We start from the raw sequence: 13,347 nt of genomic DNA, 5'->3' as shown, positions 1-13,347 counted from the left end.
CCCCAGACTGCAAGTGTGCAAGCCCCGTGAGAATGCAGCTCTATAGCACAGAGCCTGCTAGGATGCACAGCCCATATTGGGGCTAGTGTTTCACCGCTGATGTCTCCTGTTTGAGTTTGCCATTCAACAGTTAGTTACTAGTGGGGAACTGTAGAACACTTCCACCAAATAATTTCAGAAGAGCCAACCTTCTAATTCCACATATGTTCCAGAGAGCACTATAGATCTTCATGGTCTGAACTTAGAATCCCTGGAAAACAAACCTATGGGATAAGTTGCCTCTTTCTGAGCTTGAAGTAACACTTCAAAATTGCATCTGTAACAAGGGCTTCCACTGCAGAAAACAGGACCAGGCCGAGTGCGGATGCAGCCCTATGTGAGCTCTGCTCTCAGTGACTTGCGGCTTCACGCACCCCTCCATGTTTCTGGCATTTATGAGGAGGAGAGTCCAGGGAAAGCAAAAGACAGCAGGATGGCCTGCCAATTCCCCAGAGCATTACAGCGAGGCATGCAGGCTAGTCTCCTTATGCAGTTAATGAACCAAACCTCTGGTACTGGAGCATGTACAGTCCCTCCCATTGAGCATGTGCACAGCGCTGTGTGGTGAAAGCATGCAGAAAGCGTGCTACAGGATTTCCATGGCAGAGTCTCAAGAGTTTACACGGGGGACTCTCAAGACCCTGATGCTCTGTTAGAAGCTAAGTGTCATGTGAGAGGCTCAGCTACTCAGGGACCAGCACACTCTACACAAACCCAGGCCATGCAAATTACATTAGAGAGAAAACAGTGCCTGCTGAGCCTCAGCCAGTCTTGCCATCTCAGCTCCAATCCAGACATAAACGCAAGGGACATGGCTGATGCCACATGGAGAGGGGCTAAGGGCTCAGAGTCAGGGCCCCAGCCAAACTAAGCCATATCTCCAGCCAATGGAACGGCTCCAGCTAAGGGTCCAGACACCATGAGCAGATGACCCTCTACTCTGCCTACATAAGTGAGTGACCGAGTCGTGAGCCATGAGCAGCCACGTTGTCATGCAGTTTCGGGGTGGTTTATAAAGGGCAATAGGTAAGCAGAATATGGGATCTCATCAGCAACTTCTCTGTCCAAAAGCTGAGCCCAGCTTTGACTGCAGCCTAAAGTTAACAGTGTGACTCACAGACCCACAGTAATGCTCCAGTTCACAGCTCCTTAGAAAGCTCTGAAAATAAATCTGACCAATCTGATCAATTCTAAGAAGCTCTTCAAAATACAGAGGGACCAAGAGATTGTTGTGAATCATACACTAGTCTGAAATCGTGGTGTCCCTGACTCAGTGTTTAAGTCACAGCACAAATGTCACTTGTTCCAGAAGTCTTCCACCAGGGCTTCTCAATGCCTGTCCAGTGTGTAACCCTGGTGACCTCCAGGGGCCCGACCACACCAGCCTACACTCGTGTGCTGCCTGAGTCGTAGACGCCCTGCAGGAGACGGGACTGTGTCTTATTCATCATCTAAAACAAGATGCCTGTGCAGTCACTAACTCTGACTCAGTGGAAAGACTGAAGGAGAAACAGGAGGGAGAAAAAAGAAGAAAAGATGAATCGGGGAGAAAGGAAGAGTAAACAGCAATCGTGAGAACACATGGGTAGAAAGAAAGGGCAGGCAACGTACTACACAACCACAAACAGCCAATTAAAAAGATATAAACAATGTAAGAATTTAATTTTACCTTAAGATTTAAGACAAAAACAAAAAAAAAAAAAAAAAAAGATTTAAGACAAAAGGAAGATGCCTGTGAGTTCGAGGCCAGCCTGGTGCTCAAAGTAAGATTTAAGACAAAAAAGAAAGTAAGTATTAAGGGGGATTGTTCTTAGTTTGAAGCAATAATAATGAAAGTTATCACATAACCCTCAACATACTGTTAAAAAAAAAAAAAAACATGATTTTACAGATAAAGAATGACACCCAGTGGTTGCATACCCAGAATGTCCATCAGCCAGACTGGCAACCCTGCAAGCTGGCACCTGGTAGATGCTTGTGCACTGCACCACACAGCTAAGTTCTGAGGGCAAATGAGGTCTCAGGGGTTACTGTACTGTCATACTGCAAATGCCACAGTGTGAGGACGGTGCACTTGCCCAGATGGGTCCCTCACTACATCTGCTCTTGGCATGTATGAACAAGACTTTTGACAACAATTGACTCTCGGGCCGGCACGTGCAGAGCGGAGCTGCTTTCTAACACACCCACAAGAACATCTGAAACAGAAACCCAGAGCTCAGTCACTAGGAAGAGACGAAAAACTGCAGCTGACACTGCAGACGCAGAAGCACTAAGTCACACTGAGGCATACGCAGCTCATAAAACATGAAGCGCAGAAGACAGTGAACACGGGGTAAGGCACACTAGCAGACACAGCAGGCCAATGCACTCAAGGAGCTTTGTTTGTAGTCTCGGTGGCTTTTCTGTTTGTGTTTCTAAGCTTCTGAGCATATATGTAATCCTGTGCAGTAAGGAACAGAAATGACTAAGGATTCCCATGTTCCTGGACCAACCAGCAGACGGCTGTGAATCTAAAGGCCCGAGAGGATTAGCTGCTTCACTTGAAAACAGCAGACATGTAGATGACTGAGACCCTTCCCATCCCCAAAACTTTACAATTTTATGAAATAAAATAATTCAAAGCAGCTGAGAAGGAAAAGAGACACTTTTCCTTTTCTGTCCTTTCTGAATTTAACAGAAAACTCTAAAAGCCCAAGATCTCTGTGACTGGACTGGTAAGCCATAAGAGGGTAAAATGAGCCAGCGGCTTGCCATAGTCCCACTCACCCACCTTAAGAGAGAGAGAGAGGAGGAGCTGGGAGGAAGGAAGAAGCATGAAGAGCCATGTTGTCAGCATCAAGGGACAGGACATAGCTGAGCTCTGAGATGCTATACAAAGAGGAAAGGATAGCTGTCTCTGTGGATCCCAGATCTGGGTACCATCTCCGTTCCCTCCATGGCTCTCAGATGAGTACCTTCTAGGTTCCCTCTGTGGCTCCTGGATTTGGGGTACCATCTAGGTTCTCTCCATGGCTCTCAGATATGAAATCCCATCTGGCAGCTGCTTAGGAAGCAAGAGCCTACACACTTGAGTCACTGGCAGAAGACACAGGCCTTGGCTGGTTCCAGAATTCAGGAAACCACGGCCCGGCCGTCTCCTCCCAGATGCTCGATATACCACTGCTGGAGAAAAGAACTCAGAAACCTCAGCAAGAGATAGAAAGAGGAATTGCAGGCCACCCATGTAGTATCTAGGCACCATGGGTTTGGAAGCCTCTACCACAACCTCAAACAACTTCAAGCACAACTCAGGAGAAAGCCTCCTGCACTGGATAACCACCTGCCCCTTCTACCAGCAGCACAGCCTGTGGCATTAGTCAAAATAACAACCCTACCGCCAGCACTGAGATACAATTTAAAACAAAGGAGTCACTAATGCTGGCAAAGACCTGTCGATCAGTACAGCCACACAAAGGTGATGTCCCACACCCTTTCCTGTGAATATCTTAAGTGACAGGCTCACCTTTCAAGTTCGATCGGCTGGCCGGCCTCCCTGCACTGTTCCTCTGGTGCTTGGCTGACAGGCGTTTCATCTGTCGAGGTGTGCTTGGGGGTGAGGTGCTATAGAGATTCTCTGTATTTATTTCGTCAGAGAAGTCCTCTGGATCAGATTCCAGACTCTTGCGAGCTGACTCTCCCAACATGCACTCCTGCCTACAAAAGATAACACAGAAAGAGATGGTTAGTAACATGGGAACTACATTCACAGCTTTCTTCCTGCCTGTCTCCTCAGCATCATAGCCCTTCCTTCAAGGGAGTGGTAACAGTGCTTGTGGCCACACTGAACTGTGAACCGTCAGGTACAGCATGGGCACAGCCTGCGTGCTGTGTCTGATGCTTCTGGATGCCATCTTTTCAAATGTAAGAGAGCTTCAAACTAAAAACTACAAATTAAAAGAGGAAACAGCAAAAGACTAGAAGTTATAAATCAGAGCTAAAAACAGACCTGCGCACCGGCTGTGGCAAGCACAGTCCCGCCCGCCTGACATTCCGGGGCCTAGCCCAGCTCCTCCTGAAGGGCACAGGCCAAGCAGCAGCAGACAGCATTTGCCATGGCCCACATGAGACACCGTGCTGGCACAGTGTGGCATCCAGAAAAACACCACATATCCACCTACCACCTCTGAGCTACCTAAAAAGGGTTATGACAGCAAACTCTGTCATGCATGTTTTAACATGTCAGAAAAGTTGTATGAATCCTCAAATAAAGACACAGTTCTTCTCTTCCCTGGAAGCTGCAATGCTTCTGTGACTTGTTTTCAGAAGACATTGCCGTCATTCTCTAGCCAGCCAATTCTCAACAACAGCAATGCTTTGATGAAGTTCCGTTTGTGCATGACTCGTACAATAAACTTCAGTTTCAGAATGTGAGAACAAATCTAACTCCAAAACCAAAAACGGAGGAACAACCACTAAAGCGCTCCTAATCATAGGTCATCACAGCCCATCTCATTAGGAATAGATTATAAACTGTATACGGTACAGAGTCTTTCTGGTAACTTATGCCACAATGTAAAACAAATGTTCATCCAAAATCACAAGGAAATGAGGGAAGATGTGTGAAATTGTCATTATTAAACTAGAAAATCAAAACAGAAGACATCTTCTGAAAACTGAGAACTGGGGTGGAGGAGATCAGTAGGTAAAGCGCTTGCTGCACAAGCATGAGGGCCTGAGTTCAGAGCCTGACATGGGAGCATGCTCCTGTAGTCCCAGCATGGAGGAAGCAGGTGACTTGTGGGAAAATCATTGGCCAGGCAGTCTACCAGAAATGGTGAACCCAGGCTCAATGAGAGGCTATCCACAGTAAAAACTAACAAGGAAGATGATGTTGACTCTGGTCTCTACAAACACCCTGTGTGCTACCAGCCGCACACACGTGCCCCGGTTCTACAGAGTTACACGGGTTCGCCAGGCCTGGTGGTTAACATCTTGAATCTGGGAGGCAGAGAGAGGCAGATTTCTCTGTTTACAAGGCCAGCCTGAGTTTCACATAAAGACCCTGTCTCAAATCAAAGGGATCTGTGGGCAAAAGGAAGAGATGGCTCAGCAGTTAAGAGTACATATTTGAGCAGAGAACTGGGGTTCGGTTCCCAGACCCACATGGTGGCGTATAATGCACTCCTGGCTCTAGTTCCTGGGGACCTGTTGCCTTCTTCTGACCTTCCTAAGCACCTGGCACTAACATGGAGCACACACATACAGGGAGACAACCCCACATATAAAATAATTTAAAAATAACTGTACAAAATTTCCAGCAATGAAATTTATTTTAACGTTATCAGCGAGTGGCCGGCTTGGATGTTGTCCAGGTGTCTTGGGACATGCCTTGTTTCTCTTTTATTTCCAAGGAATGGAGCACCCAGACTGTGGAAAGGTCCTCTCCTCCCGGGCCCTCGGGGACAGGGGTGGAGGTGTTATCCATCTGCCTCTGGCTGCCAGCATGGTTGCAACAGGAAAGGTTCACTGTGTTCCTGCTTAAGCACACAACACTCACCAACACGGCACACCTCGCCTGGGACTTGCCGGGGTCTCTCGGAGCCATGGCCACCTTCTCCAGATTCACAAACAACATGGTTTTGGGAAAGCCCATTCCGGGCTTTTCTGAACTGAAGGTTGTTCTCTCGAGTGCAACATGTACAACTTTTATCCTGTAGTTTCTGTGGGCTTCCTGTCAGTTCTCCATCTATGTCCACCCATGCTGCTCTGGCTGCCTTATGGTCATTCTGTCTTTCCTGTGATAAATTGCTGTGCCACCATAAACACAGTGGAGATGGAAATGCACTGCGCATCTCGACAGAGGCTGCAGAGCTGAAAGAGCAGAGAACGCTTGTGCATTCTCACCTAACCTCACTGGAGAGGACTCTAAGGGTTCTAAACTCCTGATCAGACTAACCAAGAAACCAAAGAAACAAGGGATAAAACGGTAGCCACAGCTATGGGGAGAAGTCAGTGGATTAAAGAATACACCTAACAGGAACAAATGGTACCTCATGGAAGAGAAGAAATGAAACCAAACACTGTCCTATGGAAACTAACCCAGGAGGTATGACGCTCTACGTGTTGAACGTGAAAACAGAAAGCTTTTAAACAGAACCCAGAGAAAACCCTCATCGTCTCACAGGAGGACAGTTTCTTAGATAAGCATTCATCATCAACTGAAGATGACTCCCAACTAACACACAAGAGTGAAGCACTGAGCCAGAGCAGGAACATCACACATGGACGACAAAATCCAAAACAGACAGATGCTACAGACCAACCACCAGACATCAGAAAAAAGAATGTCACACATTAACAACAAAGCCCAGAACACAGAAGCCAGGCAGTAGAAAAACAACATACTTACACACTGGCAAAATGCTTGTGCAGGCCTTTTAGAGGAAATACTGGGCTGAGGGCTATAGCTTAGTGGAGGCTCCCATACTACAGAAAAAGAGTCTAAGGCTCACAAGTGGTACCCAGCTTTACTAACAACAACAAAAAGTAATGAACACCACATTGCTGAAAGTCAAAATATATCATCATGTAAAGATGTGTGGTGCAGCTCGAGGGTGGTTTGTCAATGTGTATGGAAACTGAAGACATGCAAAGGCTACTACTGATCAGCAATGTAAGCCCTAGGCACAATACTACACACATGTAGCAGATGTCACATTATTTGTAATAGACAAAACCCCAAGTCATGTTCCTGCAAGAGCCGAGTGCCCATGATGAGAGGGATGCAGTGTCTGATGTGGACAGGCACAGCAGGGTTCCTTCCTTGGTGTCTGTGTTCCTTGCATGGTTTTTGTTAAACTAACCAAATCAATGTTTCATGACATTTTCATATCTAACTTGGAAGGAAATAAGCCATAAGCACTCAAAAGGAAGGTTTAATGTAGGAGACAATGTAGTTAGCACACAGTAAGTGCTCGGTGAAAACTAGCTGCTGCCATGGATGTAGTGGTGCATACCTGTAATACTAACATGTTGGAGGCTGAGGCAGAAGGGGAGCCTGTGCTACAGAGACCAGTCTCGAGAAGGACCCTTATGTGCGATATTCGAGTCTCCTTGTTGACTCATGAGACTATGTCAAGTGACTGGCCTTGAGACAGCGCATTAGTGCACATACACGGTCCCAGAAGGGGGAGGGCTCATGAGTACACATACACTGTCCCAGAAGGGGGAGGGCTCATGAGTGCACATACACTGTCCCAGAAGGGGGAGGGCTCATGAGTACACATACACTGTTCCAGAAGGGGGAGGGCTCATGAGTGCCCTTTATTCCCTCAGGCTTTGTGTAACTGATGGTTGACAAGGCAGAAAGAATTTTCTTCAGTGGTATAGCCGTTGGTAAGGTACCCACACTCCCGTAAGTAATCCTTAAAAAATAATAAAAATAAAAAAACCCATTGGGACACACACACACACACACACACACACACACACACGCACAAGCAAAAGAGAGTCTGGAAAACAGAGGGAAGGGGATGTTAACTTAACCCAAATAGAATATATATGTGTATGAAAATATCATAAAGCTCATTGTGAAAAATAAAAACTTTTTAAAAGATTAAAAAAACAAATTCCACCAACAAGTTAAAACTGATTTTTAAGCCACTGTACTTTTACCAGAAATAAATTTTCATTTATTAATGAAAATACCTACATACTCCCAAACCTGTGTACATAGTAATGCCCTGAACTGCCGTCTAATTTAGAAACGTTTTTAAGGCACCTACCTACTCACTAGACTAACTACATTTATCACTTAAGTCTCATAAGGTAATATAAGAAGTAGTATAACTTATTATTAACTTTAAAGTTTTTGTTTCCACTTCTGTATTCACTGTAAGCTAGCTCATCTGATAGGCTAAAGGTCATGGTTACACATCCCAAGGTGATTTATTGCTTTTCCGAGTTACAGTGTCAACGGCAATGGTTCTGGGATGGCACCACAGCTCAAGGTACAGAGACTGCCTAGCATGCACGGGGTTCTGGTTAAACCCCAACTACAAAAACATCACTGAGTGAGGTAAAATAAAGAAAACATGCTTTCTCCCATTCATGGAAGTTTGCTGTGGGTATTTAAATACGTGTGTCCCAACTGAACTGCCCACAGAGCTCAGGAATGAGTAAGCAAACACAGAGAGGGGAGCAATCAAAGAAGGGAGATGGGCACAGTGACAGGAGGAGGAAAGAGAACCAACGGGAGAGTTAAGTGGGTGGGGAGTGGAAGGGCAGGGTAGAGGAGGGATACCAGGAGGGATAATTAACACTAAAGACCTTCTGAACAGTCAAATGAAAACTATTACTGCAGAAGCTTACTAAGGTATAAATGTTTGTTTACAACATAAAAAGAACTTAAGTGAAATCACTCTGTATGGAGGAACAGTGTCCCTACTAGAAATCACAAGGATAACAAATAAAAACTCGGTGCCAGAAATGGGTTTCTTCTACTGGGGTTGTTGGCCAGTGAGGTCCCACAGACACCCCAGCCCCCAAAATTACAGGCGGTTAACACTACCCTTGGTTACCTTTCCAAGGTCACCATATACCCGAGTCATAGACCACAGACCCTTGTCAAGCTGGTGCTGACCTAGAAGCTTCATCCCTGCTGGCTAGGTCTCACAGTACTGATACACTACTGGAAAAAGCAATCATTGTATCCAGCTGTGAGCTTTATGGCCTGCGATGATGACCAGCCCGACAAGATATGCCTGCTGGTGCAATCGTGCTACAAATGACATGGAGCGACCAACCGCTTTCTGGGGAATTTAAGGCCTGCTCCACAAGACGGGACACATACCTGGTACAGTCACCGAGGCAATGACCTGTGGCCAGACAGATCATAAGCCTAGGGAAGAGTCTACTATGGCTATTCTGCTAAGTGGACATATTAAAGCAACTCCTCGTGATTTCTCTTATACCCATCCATTAGTGATCTTACAAAGAGGATCCCTTCTGCAGGAGATTGTGATTAACACTGAGGCCCACAGCTGGCCAAGGTGCACAGTGTAAGTGACTAGCGGGACGGTCGTACATACAGTCGGAGCAGTTGTGACAAGACCTGTACCAAAGAAAATCCCAGAGGGAGATGAGGTGGGCATGAAGCCCAACCCTAGCTGAAAAGCTACTGGTAACTGAAATCTGGTGGAAGTTCTTTAAGGATGTGGCCCTGGTAGGCCTAACATACTCCAACAGATGGTCCCACACCTAAAAATGTGCAGGCAGTACTAATGGTACTTGGTAGATTTTTGAGAAATGATCCACAAAGTTGGGTGGGAATAAAATGGGGAGGGGGATGTAGAAGATAGGGGAGAGAATTAGTATGTTCTCTTGAAGCAATAAAAATATTTTTAAATAGTTCTAGAATTACTGCTAGTGTGGGATTTGTGGGCCTACGGATGGTCTTACATTCAAATGCTAGTTGTGCTGCTACAAAGTTGTGTGGGACTTGGATGGCTATTAAAAACCTCACCCCTGTATCTTTATAAAAGAAAGACAGTCCTCTATGAGGAGATACTGAGTGTCACTGAATGAGGACTTCAGGCCTCGGGCTTCACTGTGCTCATGCACTACGTGGTGAGACAGTGAGTTCTAGGTGCACATTTGCACACTACAAGAGCACTCCATGGCAGGGTCGAGGCCCAGAAGCCATCTCAACACCTCTGAAACCCTTCCTTACGTGTGAGAGCATCGCAGGGCTGTTTCTGTTTCGTTACCCGCTGATTCATTGAGCTCTAAGAGAATGTGTTTTACTGCTCTTAAATCAACAATGTCACTAAGTGCTTTTCAACAACGTCACCAAGTGCTTTTCCACAATGCTTTATTCAACACACTGGGATGAGAATCGTAGCACAAACATTTTTATCAATTAATAATATCTCAAATCCAGGCAGCAGGAATGATAGGGTGAACAGAAAAATGTAGTGAAATAAGAAACAAAATCTCTTCAGAGCACGCCTTCTGTGGTAGGAGTGACTGCCCACCACTGCTTACAACACAGAATTAACATGAAGTCTGGAGGCCATACTCCAATGTAGTGAAGCTACACTACTGTATTTTCCCAAAATTTACTTAACTTGGTCAAGACAGTACTCGCCCTAATAGAACTGTTATCAGTTTACACTCCATCCAGGTAACTCAGCAACTTAATTACATGTTAGAACAACATCTAACATTATTTAAAGGAGTAAAAAAAAAGTCCAACACACAACAAATAAAGTCCTTGATTTCTGCTACCCTATCAAAGTTCATAAAATGGATAATGACACAAAGGGAAAAGCCAAGAACAGACCCAAAGTGAATGATACAGAGCAAAGATAAGACTAAACCTGAACCAAAAACACTTTGGAAATAATAGACCAGACAGGGCAGACCAGACATGGCAGACCAGACAGTACAGACTAGACAGTACAGACCAGACATGGCAGACCAGACAGGGCAGACCAGACAGTACAGACTAGACAGGGCAGACTAGACATGGCAGACCAGACAGTACAGACTAGATATGGCAGACCAGACGGGGCAGACCAGACATGGAAGACCAGACAGGGCAGACCAGACATGGAAGACCAGACAGGGCAGACCAGACATGGCAGACCAGACAGTACAGACCAGACAGTACAGACCAGACATGGCAGACCAGACAGGGCAGACCAGACAGGGCAGACCAGACATGGCAGACCAGACAATACAGACCAGACAGTACAGACCAGACATGGCAGACCAGACAGGGCAGACCAGACAGGGCAGACCAGACATGGCAGACCAGACAGTACAGACCAGACAGTACAGACCAGACAGGGCAGACCAGACAGGGCAGACCAGACATGGCAGACCAGACAGTACAGACTAGACAGGGCAGACTAGACAGGGAAGGCCAGACAGTACAGACCAGATATGGCAGACCAGACAGGGCAGACATGACAGATGAAAAGGTGAACAGACTTTATACACAGCAATAGAAACCATCCAAGCTGAATGAGAGTGAGGAAAAGAGGGGCTGGAGACTTAGCAATCTGCATCACAAGTCTAACATCTGCATTGCCGGAGTCCAAAGCACAGGAAAATCCACAAAGAAATGAGAGCTGGAATTTTCAAATAGATCCAACAAACTTCAAGAACTACATTCGGGGAAGAAAATGGTTTTATTGGGCATAATTAATTATGTGTATCATAAACAAATCACTGGAAGTCATTACTGAACTTAAAGCAGCCAAAGAGAAACAACTCATTTTAGGAGCCTTTGCTTAAGTGATACTTAACAGACAAAAGGTATCAAGCAGGCTTCTTAACTTTAAAACATGTGTACACAAAAAAATCTAGGAAAAATACTAGTGCTAGTTCAAACGCGCCTGCATCATTTCAGCCAAGCAACCACAAGCATCTCAAGCTTCTCTGCAGCAATGTGCGCACGTGAGATGAGCTAATGTGGTCTGACTGGTGCAAAGGTCTCCATGGATACCAAGCATTTGGGATTGGAGAGTAGACAGGCCCAAGGGAGTCCTGAAACACATGCCTTATTTGTGCTTAAAAACCTACAAATGTGAGGTGTCTTTCTTACACTAGCTTCTGACAGCCACATAAACCAAGTCTTCTAATATAAACCCTGTTATGTACCATTCACTTCACACTAGAGCCTAGTAAAGAAAAGTATGTCTTGAACTCAGTCCAAGGGATTTATAGTCTTTAAATGAAAAAATGTGCAGAAAGAGAACAAGACACAGCTTCAAAGGCCTCGGCACGAAAGGGTTGGGCTGTGACCAATCCACAGTGTGATGTAATAGGTCCGAATGACCTACAATGGGTGAGTTCAAGAACACCTGCACTCTGCAAAGCCCATCAATGTTATCTTCACTCAAAGCTGGGTAGTATGGCCTTCAAATTAAAAGGCAGCTGGTTTGCTAGAACCACAGTAGCTCACCTTGTTAAGTCTTTTCCTCTACCTCCCATTTGCAAAACAGGACCAGTTTCCCTCATAGCAGGGATCTTTCTTTTTCCATTCCTTCTTCCTTTAAGAAGCTTTCATCTATTTGTAAATGTCAATTGGGGTGGGGGCTAGAAGGGAATATCGGGAGGGACCACTAACACTAAAGGCCTTTGAAATGCCATTATAGAAACCTATTACTAAAGAAACTTTCTGAAATTATGTATGTGTATATGTGTGTATGTGTGTGTGCGTGTATACATATACACATACATACGTACATATATGCATGCACATGTGTGTATGTGTGGAACTAAGACAGAATCACCATATAATGAGAAAAAGCCCAACTAGATATCATATGCCACTAAGTAAAACCTTCAGCACCAGAAATGAGTTACAATACAATTTTGAGTGACCAGCCAAAAGGATCCCACAGACAACACCTACCAACACCTCTCCCACAAATAAATCACAGGCTATTGCCAAGGTTATTAGTTAACTCAACACAACCTGATGGTAAGGCCCAATTGCTGAAGACACTATGGACTTAGTCATCAAACAAAAAATCTAGCTAGTGTCCAACTAGAATGTTCATCCCTCTTAACTAGCATTCATGGTGCTGGAAGTTACTTAGCATACTACTAGAGGAGAAAAGTAATTATCAGAATCACCCAGCCTCAAACCCTCAAAGTCGGCAGGCTCCAGCAGAGACCTGCTTGTAAGAAATACTGGTACAACAGCAGCATATAAATATGTTACGTGAGTTACAGACCTCTCTCTGAGTAGCTTTAAGGCCACTTCTTAAGATGGAATACTTATCGGATGCTGCTGGACCATAGACGGAATCTTGCTACAATCAGTATGTTACAGGAACACAGCAATGCTATGATACTGCTATTCTCATAGATCAGCCCTTTGCCCAGCCTGTATCAGAGAATCATTTTCTTGCAGTAGGTGGAAATTAACACAAGGACCCAAAATTGGACAGTTTGTAAAGATTCGGAAGCACTTGGCCCTAAATGTGATGTTTTAATCAAACCCTTCCCACTCAGGAGTCAAGGATCTATAAGGACGAGAAGACAGATTGTTAAGAGCCAAAGGTAGATGACTCCAAGGAAACTGTCTTCTAGACACAACAGGACTGGTGTACAGAAGAACTCAAAGGGTTTGAAGCAGCAGAGATTCTTAAATGTGTGCAAATTCAAACCAGACAAAACCCCAGCAAGGAGAAGAGGAACTGGACACAAAGTAGTAGCCCTAACCAGGAAACTATTTACAACTGATGCCTGGTGGGAAAAGTAAAACCCTTTCCTCCAGGGGAGAGCCACTGGGTAGAGCAGACAGACTCA

At 45.2% G+C, this 13,347-nt stretch overlaps 1 protein-coding gene across 2 annotated transcripts in view; it reads right to left on the bottom strand.

Moving 5' to 3' along the window:
* Positions 1–13,347, bottom strand: part of MAP3K4 (mitogen-activated protein kinase kinase kinase 4) — an 85,580-nt gene that overhangs the window by 45,603 nt on the left and 26,630 nt on the right. For both annotated transcript variants that reach the window (XM_080941697.1, XM_080941698.1), the window contains exon 2: positions 3,545–3,735. In XM_080941697.1, coding sequence (XP_080797823.1) covers positions 3,545–3,735 — 191 coding nt within the window. The remainder of the gene's footprint in view (positions 1–3,544; positions 3,736–13,347) is intronic.

Source organism: Micromys minutus (assembly GCF_963924665.1).
Source record: "Micromys minutus genome assembly, chromosome: 30".
Taxonomy (NCBI): Eukaryota; Metazoa; Chordata; class Mammalia; order Rodentia; family Muridae; genus Micromys; species Micromys minutus.
Note: the sequence above shows the minus strand (reverse complement) of the source record. Positions and strands in the feature narration are given on the sequence as shown.